We start from the raw sequence: 21,085 nt of genomic DNA on the forward strand, positions 1-21,085 counted from the left end.
TTGAATTGATTGTAGGGTCATACATATAATGGAAACTTTTCGTAGTAAATTGTCCGTGAAGATGGCCGAATTGGCCGAAACGTTGGACGTGTAAATGAAATAAATGTTTTGGGACTATAATTTGGATAGTTTTTGAATTATTTAGTAAAAAATTGCCAGTCTCAAGAAAGAATTTTAAGATTATAAATGAATCTTAATGTTTTTACATTTAACTAATCAAGTAGTTAGAACAAATAAATACGTTTTATTTACTTCATATAACCTAAATAATTCATAAAAATGAAAATATTTAGGGGTGAACATCTCCAAAAAAAAAGCGATAGCAGACATAGAGAAAATATTTTCTTGTTTTGAGGTTCTTAGTACATATTTTCAGTTAGGACACTTAACCATGAAACAACCTGTATATAAATTCCATTGATGCGTAAATCCATTCTATTAATATCCCCATTGACTCATTCCTCCCTATTGATAATAACTGGACCACCATTGAACTTAATACCATCCTTAATTTCACTCCATTTCTTGAATTTTGATATATATCTAGATAAGTACCTCTCCTTCCATAGTTTCTGGACTCGAATTCCCATCATTCGAAGTCCCATTGGGGTATCCACTGACTTTTCTATCATCGTTATTAAGATGACCTCCTCAACTCCATAGTTCTTATATTTCCTAACGTTATTATTTTTTATCAAGCAAAGACGACCTCTTATTCGTTCTAACCCTGAAAACATTTCTGAAATCCTACCTTCATCTAACTTCTATCTCCCTCGTCTTTGGTTCACCGTTGAAAAAGATACCTTCTTATGATATACATATACTTATATGTTATGTAAGATAATATAACAGAATGGTATGTTTTATTTTGGCTGACTCCACGAATATTGTTCTTTAAAAAAACAATTCTATGTCAAAAATCGTATCCACGCATACCTAATTTATATGATTCTCAATAACAATCAATTAACAAATAGCACACTGAATTAATGTTACAAAGTTCAATGTTACAAAAACCCTCTAGCTTCAGTAGCTATTCCCAACCTACTTCAACCCTACTCCTAGTTTCGGATTTACACATCCGATTTTGTAAATTTATTTAATCACATTTTGGTGCCCCTCTCAATGTAAAATCAAGACATCTTGAATCACATGTAAAAAGATGACGTCACTTCAACAAAAGACACCTTTCTCATGCTGGCCAGTGTTCGTTGGAAGAACCACTGGTCAAATTTACACCATCACAACCTCCTAGAAATCCAGACCAAAACGTGAGAAGCCGTCTTCGCAGCATTAGGCGGCGATCGTCAGCCATCACCATGATCGTGGGAAACAACCATTCTCTCCTTTACATGCCCCTTCTGGGACTTAATTTTGTACTATTATAAGTTATATGATCATATTAAAATGATTCCAAAAACGGCTCACAATTTGCTTTGTAAAACTATAAACATGCAAAGGAGTCCCGGTCGTATGAAACGTATCTGGCCTCTCAGGTTGTGTTCGCCTAGATAGATCATTTTCTTACTTCCCTATCCTCCTTAAAATTATGAAGTTTTTTAACATTAGTGTAATAAATGTGTATTTGCATTAGTGTATTCTTATATTTTTTAAGTAAAGTTTAAGTAGGTGACTTGATTAGTTCTTAAAATAAAAGTATACTAAAAACCAGTATATCAATCTCCTAACCATACTTTCTTTATACTCAAATTTCTTTGTCACTGTTATCAGTGGACTGTCTTATTCTTCTTCATTTTTCCCTGCAACGATTAGATTTAGGATCAAAAGATAGATGTTTTGTTATTTATTACAAATAGGTTTTCAACGAGTATTGACAGTAAAATAAGCATTGTAATACTTTTTAAATGGGGTAATTTTTGTCAGTTGTGAATGAAGTACTGAATAAGCATAAATAGAAATCTTCATATCGAAACATATATTCATATCTAAACATATATTTTAGGTTATAATTTTACAGGTTCAAATATTCTGAAAAGGAATAATTCATTTGAATTCTTTAGTAGCAACTTGAAATACATTAATCATAAGATTTCGAACTAATCTACTATTGATCTCAACTATCTCACTACCCTGGAAGACAGTATTTAACTTTTGTTGCAGATGATTCTTGAGAATGGCCTTCAAGATATTATTGATTTGGTATTTTGAGGTCACGCTGACATCTGAACATCTTTGGCTATCAATCGAGAAGTCAGTGACAGTTATTCTCTTAAAATCACCAGTTTCTGGAGATTCCACCAGTTTCATCCAATTCCAATGTGTAGCTTGGTCCATATATAGTATATATTTTTAAACAGAAAGAAAAATATATAATAGTAAGTTTTAAAGGATATATTAAATAGTTTTTATTAGTTTTTTACAGCCATAATTTATAAGCAAAAAATCAACAAGTATGAATTCCAAAATGTAAAAACTTTCAAAAGGTTCAGTTTGGAATACTGATGAATATGTTCACTTCTACTTTCATATTTTATTATCTCCACTATTTATATATAGTTAAGGTTTTAAAGAAATTATTGTGAAAAATCTTTAGAACTCTATTTAAAAATAAATAACAAATAAATACAACTAGCTTATTACTGCACTTAGACAGAATTTGACAGTGATCATCTAATTTTATCGGTATAATATATCATCCAATCGCCTACAATAAACTTTTCTCTTGATGTCACTTATTTAATAAACAAATTAGTTTCATTCAGGTAACTTGAAAAACCTGTTGCCAAGGGTTGTAGGTGACAACGAAAGGAAGATCCTTAAATTGTGGGTAATTAGATTTGAATATAACAAGTATATTCTTTTAAGTGTGTTGTTACTATTCTTAATTATTTAATTTTTAATGTTTCAGTTCCGAAACGAAAATAAAAAATGAAAGTTTAACTTTCTCAACAATAAAAATAATCACAATTATTCAATTCAACAAATAAGAAAATTTGGATCATATAGTGTATATGAAGATCTAGGACTTCAGCAGAGATTTTTTTATTCACCATGATTTACACAGTTATGTTTACTATGCTAACGACTGAATAGCTCTTGATAGGAATAGAAATTCGGAATAGAAGTAGATAGGTGTGATGCTGAAAGTTTTAATGAAATGAAAAATTTAGAATGCGTTGGTATTAGTCGTATTTGAGATTATTCTGTTTCATAATTTTAATCGAATAATATAGACGATATTAATTAGAGACGACGGTTGGTGGGTGTGGTCAGCAAAAAAAAAAAACATACGTAAACAAAAAAGTATTTATTCATGCCTACGTTTCGACTCTCGAGGGTTTTAGCCAGGATGAAAAACCAAAACAGGTCGAAACGTCTGCATTAATAAATATTTTTTTGTTTATTTATATTTATATTGCTTATTTTATTTTTGCTGACCGCACCCCCCGACAATCGTCTTCAATTATTAATCTACGGTCAACAATTTACACCTCAATATAGATTATTGCTTCCTTTAGAATTTCTAATTTAAAGAAAAGGGTTTTCAAATGTTCATTTGAATCAAGAGACCCTCTTGCTATAGAATATGGATATATTGTTGGTTAGTATTTGATAAAATTGTCAATAACATCGGCTTAGTGATCGGCCATCATCCTGGTAGGTAACAACAGCTACTATTGGATTGTCAGAGGCTTTATAAACCAAAAGATATCTGTGGAGTGGCCCAATCTAACGTGTACTAATTTAAAAGTAATCGTGTGATAGATTGTAATCTCAGAAAACAGCCGATAAGGTTAGCCGAATTAATTTTTCATGATATCGTGTAATGGTTGAAAAATATTAATAAATAAATAACTGTTAGCCTTATGCTATAAAGGTTTAGATAAGAAATTAGAAAACAAAATACTTTACTTTTTATAAGATTAATTCAAAAAGTCATGCTGGAAATTTTTTTCAATAAATTTAATATTGCTAAAACGTAAGATTTCAAGTTACACTGCACACATTTTTTAAACTATTGGACTATTACAGTAAGAATACAAAATGGTAAATGTAGCCTTTTATTTTACTAGGTAGCATGGTGGCACCGTGGTAAGACACGATGCTTCTAACTCCAAGGACCGGGTTCGAATCCAGCTGGGCAAAAAATTATTTTCTGTTACACTGTAACAGCTGCGAGTCAACCGTGTGGGTTCTTAAGCCCTTGTGAGGTCCACCCAGCCTCATAAATTGGGTATCGTTAATTGGGTAAGAATTTGGTTCTAGTCATTTCTTTTCTAAATCCTATCGCCCTATCTCGCCCTATTACCGATCATGGGTAAAATCCTTGAAAAACTCATTTTGAAACGCCTATACCCCATCCTGGATACCAACCGTATAATCCCTGATCACCAGTTTGGATTTCGAACATCCCATTTTACTATCCAGCAATGTCATCGTGTAGTGGACCTAGGATCGTCTTCTTTGGAGCGCGGAATGTACTGCGCGAGAGTCTTTTCGATGTAGAACAGGCTTTTGATCGAGTCTGGCAACCGGGACTGCTTTACAAACTCTGTAAATTCCTACCTCCTACATACTTTCTCATCATTCGTTCCTTTCTCATTGATAGATTTTTCCAAGTAAACCACAATGGTTCCTATTCATCCCTCTATTCTCAGTCCGCTGGTGTTCCTCAAGGTAGTATCCTTGGTCCCATCCTCTACACCGTCTATACAGCTGACATTCCAACCAATCCTAACACTGTCCTAACCACGTATGCCGATGACACATGTGTGCTCGCTGTTAATGATAACCCATTAATTGTATCCCAAAATCTCCAATCCCATATCACAGCTCTAGAAGATTGGTGTCGTAATTTGAGGATTAAGATAAATTCCAACAAATCCTATCAAATCACCTTTACCCTTCGTCGTAAACCTACTGACTGCCCTACAGTTTCATTTAATGATGTTACTCTTACCCCTGTAGAACAGATCCGCTACCTTGGACTACATTTGGACAAGCGATTAACCTGGAATTCTCACACCAGACTGAAAAGGCAGGAAACTGCAAGTCGATTTCGACTATTACAGCACTTACTAGACAAGCGGTCTAAACTTCCAACACATTACAAAAGACTGATCTGCATGACTGTAATAAGGCCAATCTGAACATATGGAGTTGAGCTTTGGGGCTCCACTAAACCTTCGAATTCTTCTCGTATTTAATCCTTATAATCCAAAATCCTTCGTAAAATCCTCAATTCTCCTTACTTTGTCACAAAGAAAATCATATCTAAAGACCTTAATGTTCCCTATGTAACCGATCTAGCCCGAACCAGACATCACTCCTTCCATTATAAACTCTCTAACCACTCAAACCCCTTAGTTTCTAATCTTGCTTCCTCTTCTATTCCTTACAATCCTCCGAGGCACCTGAAAAGAAGATGGCCACGAGACCAGCTAATGTAAAATGTCATTAGAGTGCTACAAATGGGTAGTTTCTCTACACGCCTGTAACACTCACAAATTTAACTTAGATCTGATTTACTAAATGTATTATAATGTACAGTTGTAAATAGAAATAAATAAATATTAAAAAAAAAAAATTACTAGTTCTTTTAAGTAGAATGTTGTTAAAGGTTGAACTCACTCAATGTGATCATGTTAATCGAACCTTAAAAAAGAATCGCATGCATTTATTCAATTTACAATCTTGAAGATTTCTAAAAGTTAGTGATAATATTTAGTCATCTAATCACAGAATTTCAGTCAAACGATCTTCATCTCATGAGAAAAAATATAATAATTTTTATTATATTTCTAGAGAACTTACAAATTTGTATGTTAATTGATTTGGAGTTTGAAAAGTGCGTTTTGAGACCCCCAACCTTTTTATTTATTATATTCATGTTTTCGCGCAACAAACTTTATCTCCCAACTCGTCATGTATTTTTTTTTAAGGTTTCACAAACCTACAAGTGAGCAGAGGATTGAGGAATTAATTTGATCATAGAGAAGTGCCTTTTTGGTGATCTCAACTATTTTGTCCCGTCATTACACTTTTTAAAAGATTAAAACATTAATTCCTTTCTACCTCTACTTTCAATTTCAATGTTTCATATTTTTCAATAACTCCTAGTAGAATTTATATTCCTTGAACTAAATATCTTATTCATTTGACGTATGGCCCGTATTCCTATGTCACAGGTGGCTGAGCAAGATATTGAGTACAACGTTGAAATTCGGAGTGACCGAACTTGTCTAGATTGGTTCTCAGCTAGAACAGGTGCTGGTGCTTGCCCATTTGCCCTAGCAGCCGTGAGCTCCTACAGTTTATAGTTCTTGCATGAGGCAACATGCACTTTGTCGCAACGTTTGCAATCAGGAGGGGCCTTCTTTTTTGGACAGTATTGATGTTTCCCACCACACAAGGGGCAAGCAACAACTCGACCGCAATAGATTATTTCATGATGTGACCGAACTCTAGGCAGTTGTGGCAAAGAACTGGTCCACCATCCTCCTTAAATTTTCGCACGCGAAAACATACTTATTCGATGGTCATCAGAGACTGTTTATTTTCAATTCGAACAGACGCTTCTGTTACGATTAATTTGCTCAGTAGTATAGACTTTATTGTGCCCTTAACTCCTCATTAAGTTTCTACCCATTGTAAATCCAAGCAAACGTAATTTAACGTCAGTGGCTATTGTATCAACTGGGTCGGCCGAGGTCGAATCCGTGCCAGACCGATTTCTTTGACCGTTTGGTGTCCCTCGGTGCAAAGGTATGAAATTTGACGTTATTGTGCCACCTTAAGAGGGTAACGGCAGCATCATGGTCAGCCTCGGTCTGTAGATAGTTTCTTTGGCAGAGTTGTTGGTGGTGAACCGTGTTACCCCAATTTTGATCATCATTACTCTCACTGAGATCTGTGAGAATGTAGGAGATATGATAAATGATACTTATTACTACCCATTGGTAGCACTCTAAATATTCTATTTGGTTCTCTTCCTTTGTTTCTTCTTCATGAAGTGCATAACCGATACAAGTTTCGCCTATTTCATTTTCTTCATCTCGCACCTTATTTTCAAGCGCTAATGATAGGTAACTTTGTCTTCTTCTTTTCATTTTATGATTTTCATCTTAAATGCATCATTTTTTAAAAATTTCATATGCAAAAAATGAATGCCATAACTACTTTAAGTGTTGTATAAGAACATAAAAATAATTGACAACATTAAAGAATTTTTGAGATCCTCGTGGATTACTTATTGATGTTGTTTTTCATTGTACCTTATAGGCGTAAAACCCGCTGGTCATCAAGCCTATGGCATGATAGAAGTAAAAAAGAAAATGATAAAAAAAAATAAATACAAAAAAATAATTTAAAAAAAGTAAATAAGAAAAATTTAAATCGAAGAGGAGTTAATAATATATAAAAAATCATTATATTTTTACATGAGATAAAGAACTTTTGACTGAAATTCTGTGGTTATATGTCTAAATATTATCACTAACTTTTAGAAATCTTCAAGATTGTAAATTGAATAAATGCATGCGATTCTTTTTAAAGGTTCGATTTACATGATCGCATTGAGTTCAACCTTTAACAACATCCTAATGAACTAGTAAAAAAAGTTTAAAAAAAGGACTACAGCCAAATTCTTACCCAATTAACGGTACCCAATTTAAAATGCTGGGTGGACCCCACGAGAACTTAAGAACCCACAGGATTGACTCGCAGCTATTACAGTGTAACAGAAAATAATTTGTTGCCCAGCTGGATTCGAATCCGGGTCCTTGGAGTTAGAAGCCTTACCATGGTGCCACCGTGCTCCCTAGTAATATAAAAGGCTACATTTACCATTTTGTATTCTTATTGTAATAGTCGTATAGGAGTTCTGTTTAAAAAAAAATGTACAGTGTAACTTGAAATCTTACGTTTTAACAATATTAAATTTATTGAAAAAAATATTCCAGTATGACATTTTGAATTAGTTTTATACAAAGGAAAGAACTTTGTTCTCTTATTTCTTATCTAAACATTGATAGCATAAGGCTAATAGTTATTTATTTATAAATATTTCGCAATCATTATTCACAAACAAATGAATTCAGCCAAAGTCATCAGAAGATGTCTGTGATTACTGTTTATTAAATGATTACTTTTCAATTAGTGCACGTTAGATTGGGCCACTCCAAAGATATCTTTTGGTTTATAAGGCCTCTGAAAGCTGTGGCAATGCTACAGTAGCTGATCAACGGATCTACCAGGATGATGACCAAGATCTTCCTCCCTCTGCTGCTTATCGTCAGTGCAGTGAGTGGGAACGAAATAAACGACATCTGCACACAGTTAGTCACTCAGTTCAACTTACTAGAGAAGCTATTGCCTCTTGATGTCGACATAATTTTCCCCCGCGGAACAACACAATACATAAGTGGACCTGCCAAGGTTATCAACATTATTTTGTTCTTTTATGATTTCTATATTTATTTAAGATAAGTCGAGTAGAATGCAGTTTTAAGAGTAAACTAGCATTATAGTAAAATGTATATGTATATTTTCTTATTCTTTGATTTATGATAAATTTGACACAAAAAGCTTCCTAATATGCAAACAATTTTTTTTTAAATCTAAACATTATAGCTTCCTTTTTGTAACGTGCTTGTAATTAATGATTACAGTACAGAATTGCATCAGAGCTGACACTACCTGATAACGGCTGCAGTTCGAAGTCCGCACCTGCAGAGACTGGATATACTAAGAAGCATGTTACTATTTTATTGAACAATGCTAAAACTTACATCATCAGTCCGTAAGTCATCTTATAATTATGGTTGTTGTATTTTTTTTTACTTATTTTAAAAATTATTAGTGTTACAATACTAACATAATTCTAATTGAAGGGCTAGAAAGTGATAAAGGAATTCAATTCAAGACTTTTGGAAATTATAATTGTAATATTGCCTTTGAGGTTACTTATTTTCCAGTTTTATGCTAATAAGCCACTAATATCCCACATTAAAGGTTATTTATATATATTAAATAAACTGATTTATTTTAACTATTACCAAATACCGAAAATGAGCGTGAGTTATAGTCGAATAACATGAATTATTTACCTGAGAACCTTTTGATGGTTTCGAAACAACATTAAGCCCATATTATTGCCACTTTCAAATGACCATTTTAAAACCCTCTTCATTCAATTAGAAATGCTAAAGGGAGCAATCAATATTATTCGATCAAAGTATGAAACATAGTAATCTTAAATACTATAGCGCGCCTTAAACCAGCGCATTCTAAATTTCATCAAAAATTCGCATCGACGGTTCCAAATTCTCTAACAAACATAACTGTGTAAACCATGTCGAGCACATATTTTTTCTCTGTACATATTGGAGTATATGAAACGAATTTTTTATTTTTTCAATTAAAAAATTGTTATTATTTTGTGTATATTTTTACTGTTGACAAAATTTAATTTTCATTTTTTTTTTCCTTTACATTCATAAAGTTAACGTTTCGGAAATCACCTTTTTCAGAACTAAACGACTAGAAATGAAAATAAAATAATTATCAATTATCCCACTAAAAACAATAAACTTGTTACATTCAAATCTAATTACTTAAAATTTAAGAATCTTTTTTTTTTTTTGTCACTAACAAATCTTGACAACAGGTTTTTCAAGTTATCAGAATGAAACTAATTTGTTTATTGAATGAGTGACATCAAGAGAAAAGTTAGGTAATTGCAGGAGATTAAGTAATATATTGTAGATTTTTTTTTTAAATTCAAATTTTTATTGATTTATAAATATCACAATCTGCCAAAACGTTATTAGGCAATAGGTAATAGTGGTAACTGATTCATACTAAAATAAAATAACATAAGAATAAAAATAACTAAATAAATGAAAAAAATACAAAAAGATGGATAAAGGAAATAAACATAATCAAACTATGTGAATGAAAAAATAAATAGATAGAATAATCACCAGTCGCATTTAACTTATATTGTACATAGTAAATTGGATTATCACTGTTAAATTCTGTCTAAGTGCAGTAATAACTTAGTTGTATTAGTTTGTTTATTTATTTTTAATTAGAGTTCTAAGGAATTTCCATTATACTTAATTAAAAACCATAACTATATAAAAATAATTAAGAAAATAAAATAGGAAAATAAAAGAAAAACATATTCATCCTAAATTGAACATTCTGAATGTATTTACTTTTGGAATTTATAGTAGGTGTCTGTTTGCTAATAAATAGTTGCAATAAAAAACAAACAAAAACTATTTAGTATATCCAATAAAACTGTAATATTATATTTTTTGCTTTTAGTTTTAAAATATATACTATATATGGAGCAAGCTACACATTGGAATTGGATGTGGAATCTTCAGTAACTGGTGATTGTAAGAGAATAACTGTCACTGACTTCTCGATAAACAACCAAAGAATTCTCGAAGACGGTTCCGATGTCACCACAAACTCAAAATACTATATCAATGGTAACTTGAAGACAACTCTCACGAATCATCTGCAACAGAAGTTAAATACTGTTTTCCAGGGTAGTGAGATGGTTGAGATCAATAGGAGCTTGGTTCGAAATCTTATGATTAATGTGTTTCAAGCTGCTGCTCAAGAATTCTGAAGAATAATTCCTTTTCAAAATATTTGAACCTGTAAAATGATATTCTGTAATTGCATAATATATGTTTCGATACGAAGATTTCTATTTATGCTTATTTAGTACCTCATTCACAACTGACAAAAAATTACGCCATTTAAAAACTATTATTGTGCTATTTGTAACATGAATCACTAATGTTGACTTCGAGATCAGTGGCCATCTCATATTACATATATTTTCCTAGGCATTCTTAAAACATATTTATCACTATTCTTACATAGATAAAGAATAAAATCTTACATAGATTTCCTAAGATAAAATCATTCTCAAAGATTTATATATTTTATTCAATTTTATATTATATTCAATATAATATATAAAAAGTCGTAAACGTGTATACATTCAGATGAAGTTAGTTTATGTATAAATTATCATAGAAATATCAAATGCATTAAAAATATTGTTCCATCATTGCATTTAAAAGTTATCTTATATAAACTTTATGTATTTTCTTTTCTTATTTCTTATCTAATGTTTATGATATTAAACTTCAACAACTTACTGTTTTCCCTATATACTTGAGATTTGGCAATATTCACTCGTGCAAAAAACCAGTTCAGATAACGTTCATGGAAGTACATTCCTCCAAAATGTACATATATTATATCAGCACATTTTCTATAATTATATAAGCTGTTAAACTCTTTAAAACTTTAATTAAACGATAATTTCAATCAGTTCATGGTACTTTAACAATTCTAGAGATATCGTGTTCTTTATATGGCCTATGGCAGTTGTGTGATCAACAGTCTTACCAGGATGATGGTGAAGATCATCACAGCTGGTAGCCTTACAGAGAACAAACTGCATCCGAAACTGCATATGTTTTTTGTGCTTCATTAAATAATGACGTACCTAATTTAGCATCAGCATAGGACCCAAATTCTAGATATCACAAAGTGGTAACAGTATCTCTTATTTTATTTTATTTGAACAATGTTAAATTCGAGCTCGAATGGATAGAGTGGTTTTGTAGTAGGTTTTATAAAAATGAAATTATTGTTTTTTCATGATTGTAAACTGGTGTAGAGTCACAGTATCGATGTTAAAATACAGATGCAAGAAAAAAAAAATCGTTCAGATAACCTTCATGGAAGTACAATCCTCCAAAATGTGGACATCTCTTATGAGGAAAATCCAATTTTCTGTAATTGAGACCCTTTCAATGATCATTTTTCCATTAGTTTAAGGAACTTTAGACAATTCTGAGGGTTGAAATCAGTAGTAGATTTGTTCGAGATCTCAAGGTTGATGTGTTTCATGTAACTGCTTAAGACATCTGAAGAGATTATTCTATTATATAATATTTGAACCTATATAATTACAGCCTTTTAATTGGAAAATATATGTTCAGGCATGAAGATTTAAATTGATTTTTTTAATACCTTGTCTATTGCTGGATAAAAATTATATCAAATAAAATATATAATTTTCTAACTGGACATAATCGTAATGATAGCCTATTAGAAATCGAAAGTGTGAGTTACATCCATCCTGTTTGGAAGGAAAAATGTTGTTCTTCATGAGAAATATCGGTCCGGTGAACAAAGAGAGCAGAGCCTTTCTCAGTCATATGGATGGTTTGGGCTTTCTAGGCTTTATTATGTTATGAACGCTGATTCGTTGATGAGATCAGATGAAGTCAACTGCGTTCTTAACTGGCTTCAATGAGGCGTACTTATGAGTTTTGGGTCGCCTTCGACGGGATTTGACAACCTCTACCTTGGTTTTGGGCAACTTTCTGCAGTGGAATCATATAATGAAGGCTATAGGCTGTTCAAATATTTCTCTTTTTTCATCAGCTTCATCGTATTTCTTAGCCTTCCTCCAGCTTCTTTTATATTTTATGATCAGTAGGGCTCTTAACGCTTGTTTCGTTTAATCATTTTTGGTCGGTACTACCACAAGTGGTCCAGGCGTTGAAAAACACCCCATGGGTTTCGTTTCTGATTTTTTACAGTGATCTACGTTAGCACACTTTTCTAAACATTGTTTTGTCTTATACCTTCTTACGGTCATGAATTGAGGATAGAAAATAAATAAAATAATAACGGCTAATTCTCAAAGGATGAAAATAAATTATGCCAGTTGATTAAAGCAATATTATTTAATTTAATATTCCAGAATGATCTCTTGGACAAGGGTGTGATGGCATTCTAACCGTAATTCAGCATGATCTCGTCTGCTAAAATAATATCTGATTGTTAAAAATCTGAAAAAGATTTGCTTGCCAATATGATGAGTTTGAACATCGATATATCAATGGTATTATCATGCAATAAAAGACAAAATGATGTCATGAAATGTATGAATGTGTTTCTGACCTACTTCAACGAGCTGTAAAAGTAACGCTTACATTTCTTTTTGTGCATTCTATGCAAACGAAGGAATAGTAATAAAACTCATAAAGTGGATTCAAACAACGTACGCTAAAGGAAGCCAATAAGAGCGCCGCGGCGCTGATATCATCAACGAAATACCACACACAACTGAAAAAGACATGAATGCGGCAACCGTCCGTGAGATTAAGAGAGTACCTGCTCTCTTGGACGAAATTTCTCATGGCAATAAAGTTATTAGGTGGTATGGTATTATACCTTCAAAATAGAAAACTACAAGTTAAACTAGCCAGACGAAGTGGGGGGAAATTTGGATAGAAGTGTGCGGTATGGTTCACGGTGGAAATCGTAAGATTATTGTTAAGAATATTTATATATTTTCACCTTTTTCTGCTTTGCAAGCAAAATAAGTTTGTAACAGTAGTTCAATGTTACACATGTATCATCGAACTACTGCTAATAAATCGATTTGTAAGTACAATTTCTGCTTGAAGGTTCAGTCTTCTGCGCCTCTCAGTCGTCCGCTGGCCTTCCAGGGGCTGGTCTTCTTCTTTTTCTTCTTTGATGAAGACTGGTAAGCTGGCCCAATAATTTTTTTCTTCGGTTACTAGCTGGGGGAAATCGTCCTCTGTTAGGGCGTAGAGTCCCATTTTTCTCAGCAATCTGGCTTGTGGTACATAAGGGCAGTCCAGTAAATTGTGATGTGTTTAGCAGTCATTGGAACACCACAAATATGGCACAGTCCATGAAGACTGGCTCGAAATCCCCCTGGAATTGAGAGAGCCAGTATTATTGAAGTTCCCATTTTGTCTTCATACGTGACCGAAAGGTGGGGAAATATTTCCTTAAAGTATTTTTGGCAATTCCACTCTTCTGTGGTGTCCTCCCGGTGAATGGTTTTTTATTCATTGGGTCACACTGTTTCCCAAGTATTCCAAGTGAGATGTCAAGTTAAATCCTCTTCCAAATCTAACGTAAGTGACTACCTCACTTGGACGTATTCTTGTTCCTCGAATTATTAAATTAATTGGGTGGGCTCTATAAGTTGTTTCTCTTAAAAAAACGATCTGTGTCTTGCTAGAGGCCATTCTTAACTTTTTTATCTTGTACCATTCCCCAACCAGGTTGCACAATGTGCCGAAAAGTTCATGAGCGAGTTCTCATGGCGTGCAGGAAACCTTGTAAATGGGAAGCAAAAAGCCCTGAGGAAAATTTAAACTCGGAACAGTGAAAGTTGTGGCGGAAACTTTCGCTCCGCACCCACACCGCCACCTTTTCGTCAAAGATCGAATACCGGGCCAGCCTTTCCTGATATATACTTTACAGAAGGCCCACGACAAGGCGTATTCATTAGTAGGTAAGAAAGGAAGACCGTGCCAGGGGATGAGCCCTGGACACTGACTAGGGAGAGGGGTTCTAGGTGAGAGAGTCTGAAGCAGAGTAACAGTTCTAGTTGCCGAGATGAAGCGGACGGACCAGTAGGCTGATAAGGCTAGGTACAGCTCTAGTTGCCGAGATGAAGCGGACGGACTAAAGCCGGGGAGAGACGGGAAATACACTGGTTGCCGAGATGAAGCGGACGGACTAGAGCCGGGGAGAGACGGGAAATTACACTGGTTGCCGAGATGAAGCGGACGGACTAAGATTGCTGGAGAGAAGGAGAGGAGATTGGCCATCATCTTAGGTGTGCGTACAGAAATAACAACTTTTGCGAGCATAGATTGGCAATGAACTTCTCTATCTCAAGCAATGTATACGCCACCTGCGCCATGACTAGACCCAGGAAAGGATGTGGATCTACGATCAACTGGGGGATTTAGAGTCCCTTATTTATAGGCCTAGTCCATGCGGCTGTGACCGAGAAGCGGTCGGTACATGTCTGCTTGAGATAGGTTTGTGAATTACATTGTTTTCGTGCATTGCATTTTTCTTGAGCTCCCATTCACCAAGAAGCTTAAACACGTCCGAACCTTCAAGGTATGTTGGAATTGCCTTCGCAAGGGCCATGATGTGGCCACATGTCGGTCACGATTTCGATGTCGGACCTGCTGTAAGAAGCGCCACACGTTAATCCATCGCCAGGAAGGAGACAACACAGCCACTGAAGTCGAAGCAACGTCCAGTAAGCCAACATCTACGGAGATCTTCATTGGTTTCGGATTTACGCCATTTTCATCCCCGACACCATGGTACTATTGGGCATTGCATACATTCTTGTCAAGTTGAAGAGGGGAGACTTTCATATGGCCCATGCTGTGTAGGACTCCGGAAGCCAGCACACATTTATTTCCAGTGCGCTCGCACTCAAGATTGGCGCTAAACATTTCAAACATCGATCATTGTATCACAAGTCTTGATGAGTCATCCGTCCCGATGTTGCATCTCAAAGGATCTACTTCTTGCACCATACGAGCATTCACTGAAAAAAAAGAATATAGTCTCTTTCCGGTGGTAGTCGACCGCATCACATCGTCATTACCAAATGCCAACCTTCCTTCTTCCGTCGGTTCGATCGGTGGGGACTTATACCAACGGATTCTCGTTGGAGTTCCTTATCCTACTGAAGTCGATGGACTTTACTTTACGTCTACAGTCTTCGGCTTAGTAGTTTCCGGCATTGTTCATATCTTGGCTCAGCCTACGTCTTGCTCTCTTTTTTTTAAGTCAACCATCAGTGTATTGAATTCTCACGAGAGGAGCGAAGATTACATGGGTGCAAACCTAATGGTCTGGTGCCTCTATACTCGATGCTTCAAGTGCGGGAATGAAGGGCACATCGCCCATACATCTACCACAGAAGAGAAGTGGACCAGGGAAAACTTATGGGGGTTAACATCCAGAGGGTTAGAGTGGCCTGGACAGATCGGACGATTCCTCCTGTAAAATTTCAGAGACTTCAGTAGCGTCAGGAACAGTGCCGGAGGAGAAAGTTAAAAACCATAACAGTGCACTATAGAGCACTGCCGCCTGCTAAGTAAGTGAAAAAAGAAGGTCATACGACGAAATTTGAGGGGTATGACAGCAGAGGAGCGACCGCACGTTAGTAAGCTATAACGTGAAGGAGAACGCAGTGGTCTGCTTATCTTCCGAGTGAGAGGTGTGACATGGCTGATGGATACCGGGAGTTCCTATACGATCCTGAGTCAGGAGGCATTTTGGAAGTTAAATAAAGTGGAAAGTATACTCCAGGTATGTAAATGTCAATATCAATTAATCACACAATGTCCTGTCGTCTAGAAGGAGAAATGGATCTGAATAAGTCGGGGGTTCAGGGACTCGACAGTCTATATAGGCCAATAAATGCTTCGTGAATATCAGGCTATCACAGGTTATGGCGTACTGACAATAAGACGTGCACGGAAAGTAAGAAAAGGGGGCAGATGGACCATTCGTATAGTCACAAAACGACGATTAAGAGGCCAACAACTTCATGGAGGGGAGCAGGAAGGTGCCATTAAACAGGCGGGGAATAGTATACAGGATGTAATGGAGGAATACGGGGATCTTTTTTTAAAGGATTGCGAGACTCTGGTTGTATCGGGTAAAACCGTGGTCACGACCTATTTTGTAAGGTGGCCATGGCACATCAAATCAAGGACGCTTCAGCGGATACAGTACTGGAGGCGATGCGCAATTGCTTCCGATTTTATGGAATACCCGATCGGATCTCATCAGACGGAGGTAGAGAGATCGATAACGCGTCAATTCGTGAGGAAAATAAGCGCTTGATGTGGTTTGGCGATGGAGAAATAACCCAGAGCATCAAAGGTGTATGGGGAGATCAAACAACTGCACACTACATTACCAGTCTATCAGCTGGAAAGGGAAACCTACGATGCGATGACTAGGGCGATCGCGGTGTATAATCACTGCTTCGGTTACAGATTTTCCCCCCTGCGAAGTTCTATTTGGTATGGGTGGACGGAGACAAGATAAATGGGGAACGGCTGGTGAAGGAGAAATTATCCATAACAGGAAATTGCTTCGCAAAATGTGGTGTAAGGTGAAAAGCAGGATCGAAGGGGGAAGACCCGATGTGTGGCACGCTAGAACACCATCGTACTTCACAGAGAAACAAGGGATCGGAGCGATTGTACACCAACGTAAAGAGACAAAAAGAGGCAAAGAGGTGCACCACTATAAGGGTCCATTCAGGGTCACCATGATCAGAGAACACAATCTGTTCACTGTTGGAAGTATCAATGACCCAACAAAAACGTAGAACTCTCCATATTGAACAGTTGAAGCTTTCTCTGCTGGGGGGCCAGTAACATGGTGGAGTCTTTTACACACAGATGCGTTCAGTGTTCAGAAAATAGTTCATAATTTTTTTTTTTTGTATTATGTAGATTTAGTGATAGTGTTAAGCGTGATTGTGACCAAATCACAACCTTACACAAACGTATGTACATATGAATATATATTATTTTTGTACAAAATTTGTTTAACAAAATATTGTTTATTAAATCCAATGATCTGAAGCTTATAAAAAATTGCGCAAATCAAAATTCTTTTAGTAAAGTAGAGTAAAAAAAAAATTATTTTGCTATCCCCAAGAAATGTTTCATTGAAATCGGTGATCCTCCTGCCATAGTCTCCCCTTGTTAGTAAATTCCTTATTTCTTCCATTCTAATATTTAATCCCGATATTCCCTTATGATTTTGAAAATTTCTTTCGTATTTGGAAGAATATTTGCTTTCATATCCCAGACAACATTATCTTAACTATCTTTGGTGCTGAAAGCCTTTCTACTAGCAACACTGTTGGTAAAGTCCTCCCCTTGTAAAAAAAACCACTGAATTTTCAACAAACCTATCGTCAACCTTATCTCACATCATTCCTAGAATCCCTAGTACTTTGGTGTAGATCTGGGCAAATACATTCCACACCTTTCATGGTAATATGTTTCATCAGATTTTCGAACTTGTCATGGAAGCCTTACTTCCCTTGTATTGGAAGCATAACTTCCCTTGTCATAATTTTCGGTCAATAATAGATAAGGAACTAAATAAGCATCAACAGAAAACTTCATCTCTGAACATATATTTTACAATTACGAACGTATAGTTAATACAGGTTCAAAAATAATTAAAACGAATGAACTCAGAGATCCTGAGCAGTTACTTGAAATACATTAACCATGAGATCCCGTACCAACTTGCTGCTAATCTCAACTCTCTCAGTACCCTGGAATGTTGTTGTTAACGTCTGTTCCAGATGCTTCTTGAGACTGTCTTTCAAGTTATTAGTAACATAAACCTTCGCAGTTAAGCTAAGATCTGAAGTGTTTTCTATAACTCTTTGAGTCTCAAACGTGAAGTCAGCGACAGACACCTTCTTGGAATCTCCAGCTGGCGATAACTCCACATCCAATTTCAAGGTGTAAGTTGCCCCATAGATAGTATATATTCTTAAGCTGAAAAAAAAGCAACCAACATGGCAAATTACAATTTTATCTTACACATTTACAAATAACTGTTATTTATATGACTACCAGAAATTGCTGTAGAAAAAAACTTTCAAAAGCTTGGGTTTATGATTATTGAGAGCTTATAGTATTTATTTTCTTATAAATCTTCATAAACTTAATGTTTCAAGGAATGGACATGAAATTGAACAAGTAAATGTGAAATATCGTCTAAATGCAATCTCTATAAGTAAAGAAGAATGTTAATTATTGAACTGTAACTATCTAATTTAAGTTACATAATGTATTATCCACTATACACTATTTAAAATCCTTTCACTTGTGTAAAAATCAAATGAGTTCGAAATGATCGAATGAGCTTCATGATAATTTTTACGATCTTGCAACCCCTAAAATAAATCAAGCTGTTAATTTAATATATAGCCTAGTTAATGTTATATATTGCTGGCATAAAATCACGAAAAGTAAAAATTAAACCTGTTGTTTCGAAAAACTTAGTTGTATGCTTAGAACACAGTTCTACTAAAAGGAAATTTCTTAATTTGGTTGAAATTGAACATTCATATTATTAGTTTAAATGTTTTTTCTTGTGCTAAATCCGAAAATGAAATCCTTTTTCTTTTATCACTTTAAAATATTGTAGTACAAAAATCAAGAAAATCTTTAAAAGCACTTAATTAAGTAACTTAAGTGCTTTTTTAAGATTTTCCGCAAATTGTTATGCTTGACAAGAACTCTAAACGGTACAAATACCACAAATCGGACTATACAAGCTTGAGATATCAGGAAATGTATTTATTATAGTTGGTATTTTATTTATCTTAAGTATGTTCCATTGACCTTTTATTGTCTTCAAAACTACCAAATGTACACTATTATGAGCAGAATGAAAGAAAACTCGCCTTTCCAGCAGTATGAAAACAATCGAATTTTGTCAAAGTATATACTTGAAATAAAGATTTAAATATAAAATACACGTTAAGTGGGATTTGAAAACAATAAAAAGACATTTGAATACATTCAAACAACTAAGAATACAAGATACTATCGCAAATTCAAATATATTGAGTCCTACCGAGTAGTATTAGGTAAAATTCAAACTTCATTTGAAACTATAAAAATTATAAGTTGACTAATTGAGTACCCTAGGTGATAGGTGGAGAGAGATTTTTTGAACTATGTGAAAAAAAAAACTTGTATTTCATAGCATGAATTTGCAAAAAATGTATACTGATACAAAAAACGTTTCAGAACACCGTAAAACGGTTGAGTCTGCCAAACTTTTCAAATCAAATTTTTAGTAGTAGATCTGTGTAATTTTAACTTTCAAATGCCTTGATTTGTATTTATTTATAATTATTGACCCATTCATTTAGCTTTTTTTTTTTACTGCATTACCTATAATTATTATAAAAGACAAAAAATACAATTTTTACAAAGGTACATTCACTTACGGACTGATGACAAAAGTTCTCTCATTTTGCAATTTAATAGTGATCTGCTTCTTTGTCGTGCCACTAACTTGTACCGAACTGCAGCCGTTGTCAGGCAGTGTAAGTTCTGATACAAGCCTGTACTGTAATCAATAATTATAAACATGTTATACAACAGTGTTGATATCGCATATTAAAAAGAAAATTTTTTCGTTTCTTTGCAACACGATAGTGAATATATCATTAAAAAATAAAATGTAAACACATATTTTCAACAAACGATAGAGTAATTGTATTAAGTGCACTTTAATAGAAAATTGATAAATTATGCAAATATAAAAATTACAAAATGATCAAAGAATGTTCTCAACCTTAGCTGGTCCAGTTATGTATTGTGAACCTCCGCGAGGGAACATAACGTTAACGTCAAGAGGCATGAGTTTTTGTAACAGGTTGAACTGAGTGGTCAGCTGTGTGCAGAGATCGTTTATGTCGTCGCCAGCCACAGCACTGACGATCAGCAGCAGTGGGAGCAAGATCTTGGCCATCATCCTGGTAGATCTGTAGAGGAACTACTGAAGATTGTCACAACCACCACGGTCCTTATAAGCCACGCGATATCTATGGAGTGGCCCAATGTAGCATGAACTAATGGAAAAGTTATCGCTTGACAGCTTTTAATTATAAAAATTAAATTTACTAACCTGATAAAGAAAAATACGTATATACATTTGAGAGGATTGTACTCCATTGGAGGTTGTCTGACGTTTTTTCCTGAATGCTGATTAATAAATTGAAAACGTATTGAAAGAACAATGAATTGCTGAAATATTATTGTATCAATCATTAGATAAGAAATAAAAATACTTAAATTTATATGAGACTAATTTCAGTGACTATACTGGAAATTTACATTCGATAATTTTTTTTTATTTATTTATTTAATGTAATTTACAACTGTACAAATAGTAACTACAATAAGTAAATCTGTGAAATGTTTTATTTACAGTTGAAAATCTTGTTAAGGAACCACCCGTTGGTGCAAGCATTAATTTAAATTAGAAGGTCCCGTGGCCATCTTCTTTTCAGACGCCTGGGAGTATTATCAGGGATTGTTAAGGATGAGATATTAAGAACTAATGGGTTAGGATGGGTAAAGAGTTTGGAATGAAAAGACGCATATCTTTTTTGGGCCAAATCTGCAACGAATGGGATGTTAATGTCTTTGTGGAGTTTATT

General features: G+C 34.6%; 2 protein-coding genes across 2 annotated transcripts; one reads left to right on the plus strand and one right to left on the minus strand.

Annotated features, from left to right (window-relative positions):
- The first annotated feature begins 8,184 nt into the window (after nt 1-8,184).
- Nucleotides 8,185-10,682, plus strand: LOC106691509 (uncharacterized). Its single transcript, XM_014437307.2, has 3 exons — nt 8,185-8,397; nt 8,631-8,761; nt 10,294-10,682. The coding sequence occupies exons 1-3, from the start codon at nt 8,218-8,220 to the stop codon at nt 10,604-10,606; spliced, it is 624 nt and encodes a 207-aa protein (XP_014292793.1). The 5' UTR covers nt 8,185-8,217; the 3' UTR covers nt 10,607-10,682.
- Nucleotides 10,683-18,012: 7,330 nt separating this feature from the next.
- Nucleotides 18,013-20,431, minus strand: LOC106691510 (uncharacterized). The gene is made up of 3 exons (XM_014437308.2): nt 20,218-20,431; nt 19,868-19,989; nt 18,013-18,401 (listed from the first exon to the last, which is right to left on the minus strand). Exons 1-3 carry the CDS (start codon nt 20,395-20,397, stop codon nt 18,089-18,091), a joined length of 615 nt encoding a protein of 204 aa, XP_014292794.1. The 5' UTR covers nt 20,398-20,431; the 3' UTR covers nt 18,013-18,088.
- Nucleotides 20,432-21,085: the final 654 nt, after the last annotated feature.

This window comes from Halyomorpha halys, unplaced genomic scaffold, assembly GCF_000696795.3.
Source record: "Halyomorpha halys isolate HHAL.00 unplaced genomic scaffold, Hhal_1.1 Scaffold2438.1, whole genome shotgun sequence".
In the NCBI taxonomy this organism is placed as follows: domain Eukaryota; kingdom Metazoa; phylum Arthropoda; class Insecta; order Hemiptera; family Pentatomidae; genus Halyomorpha; species Halyomorpha halys.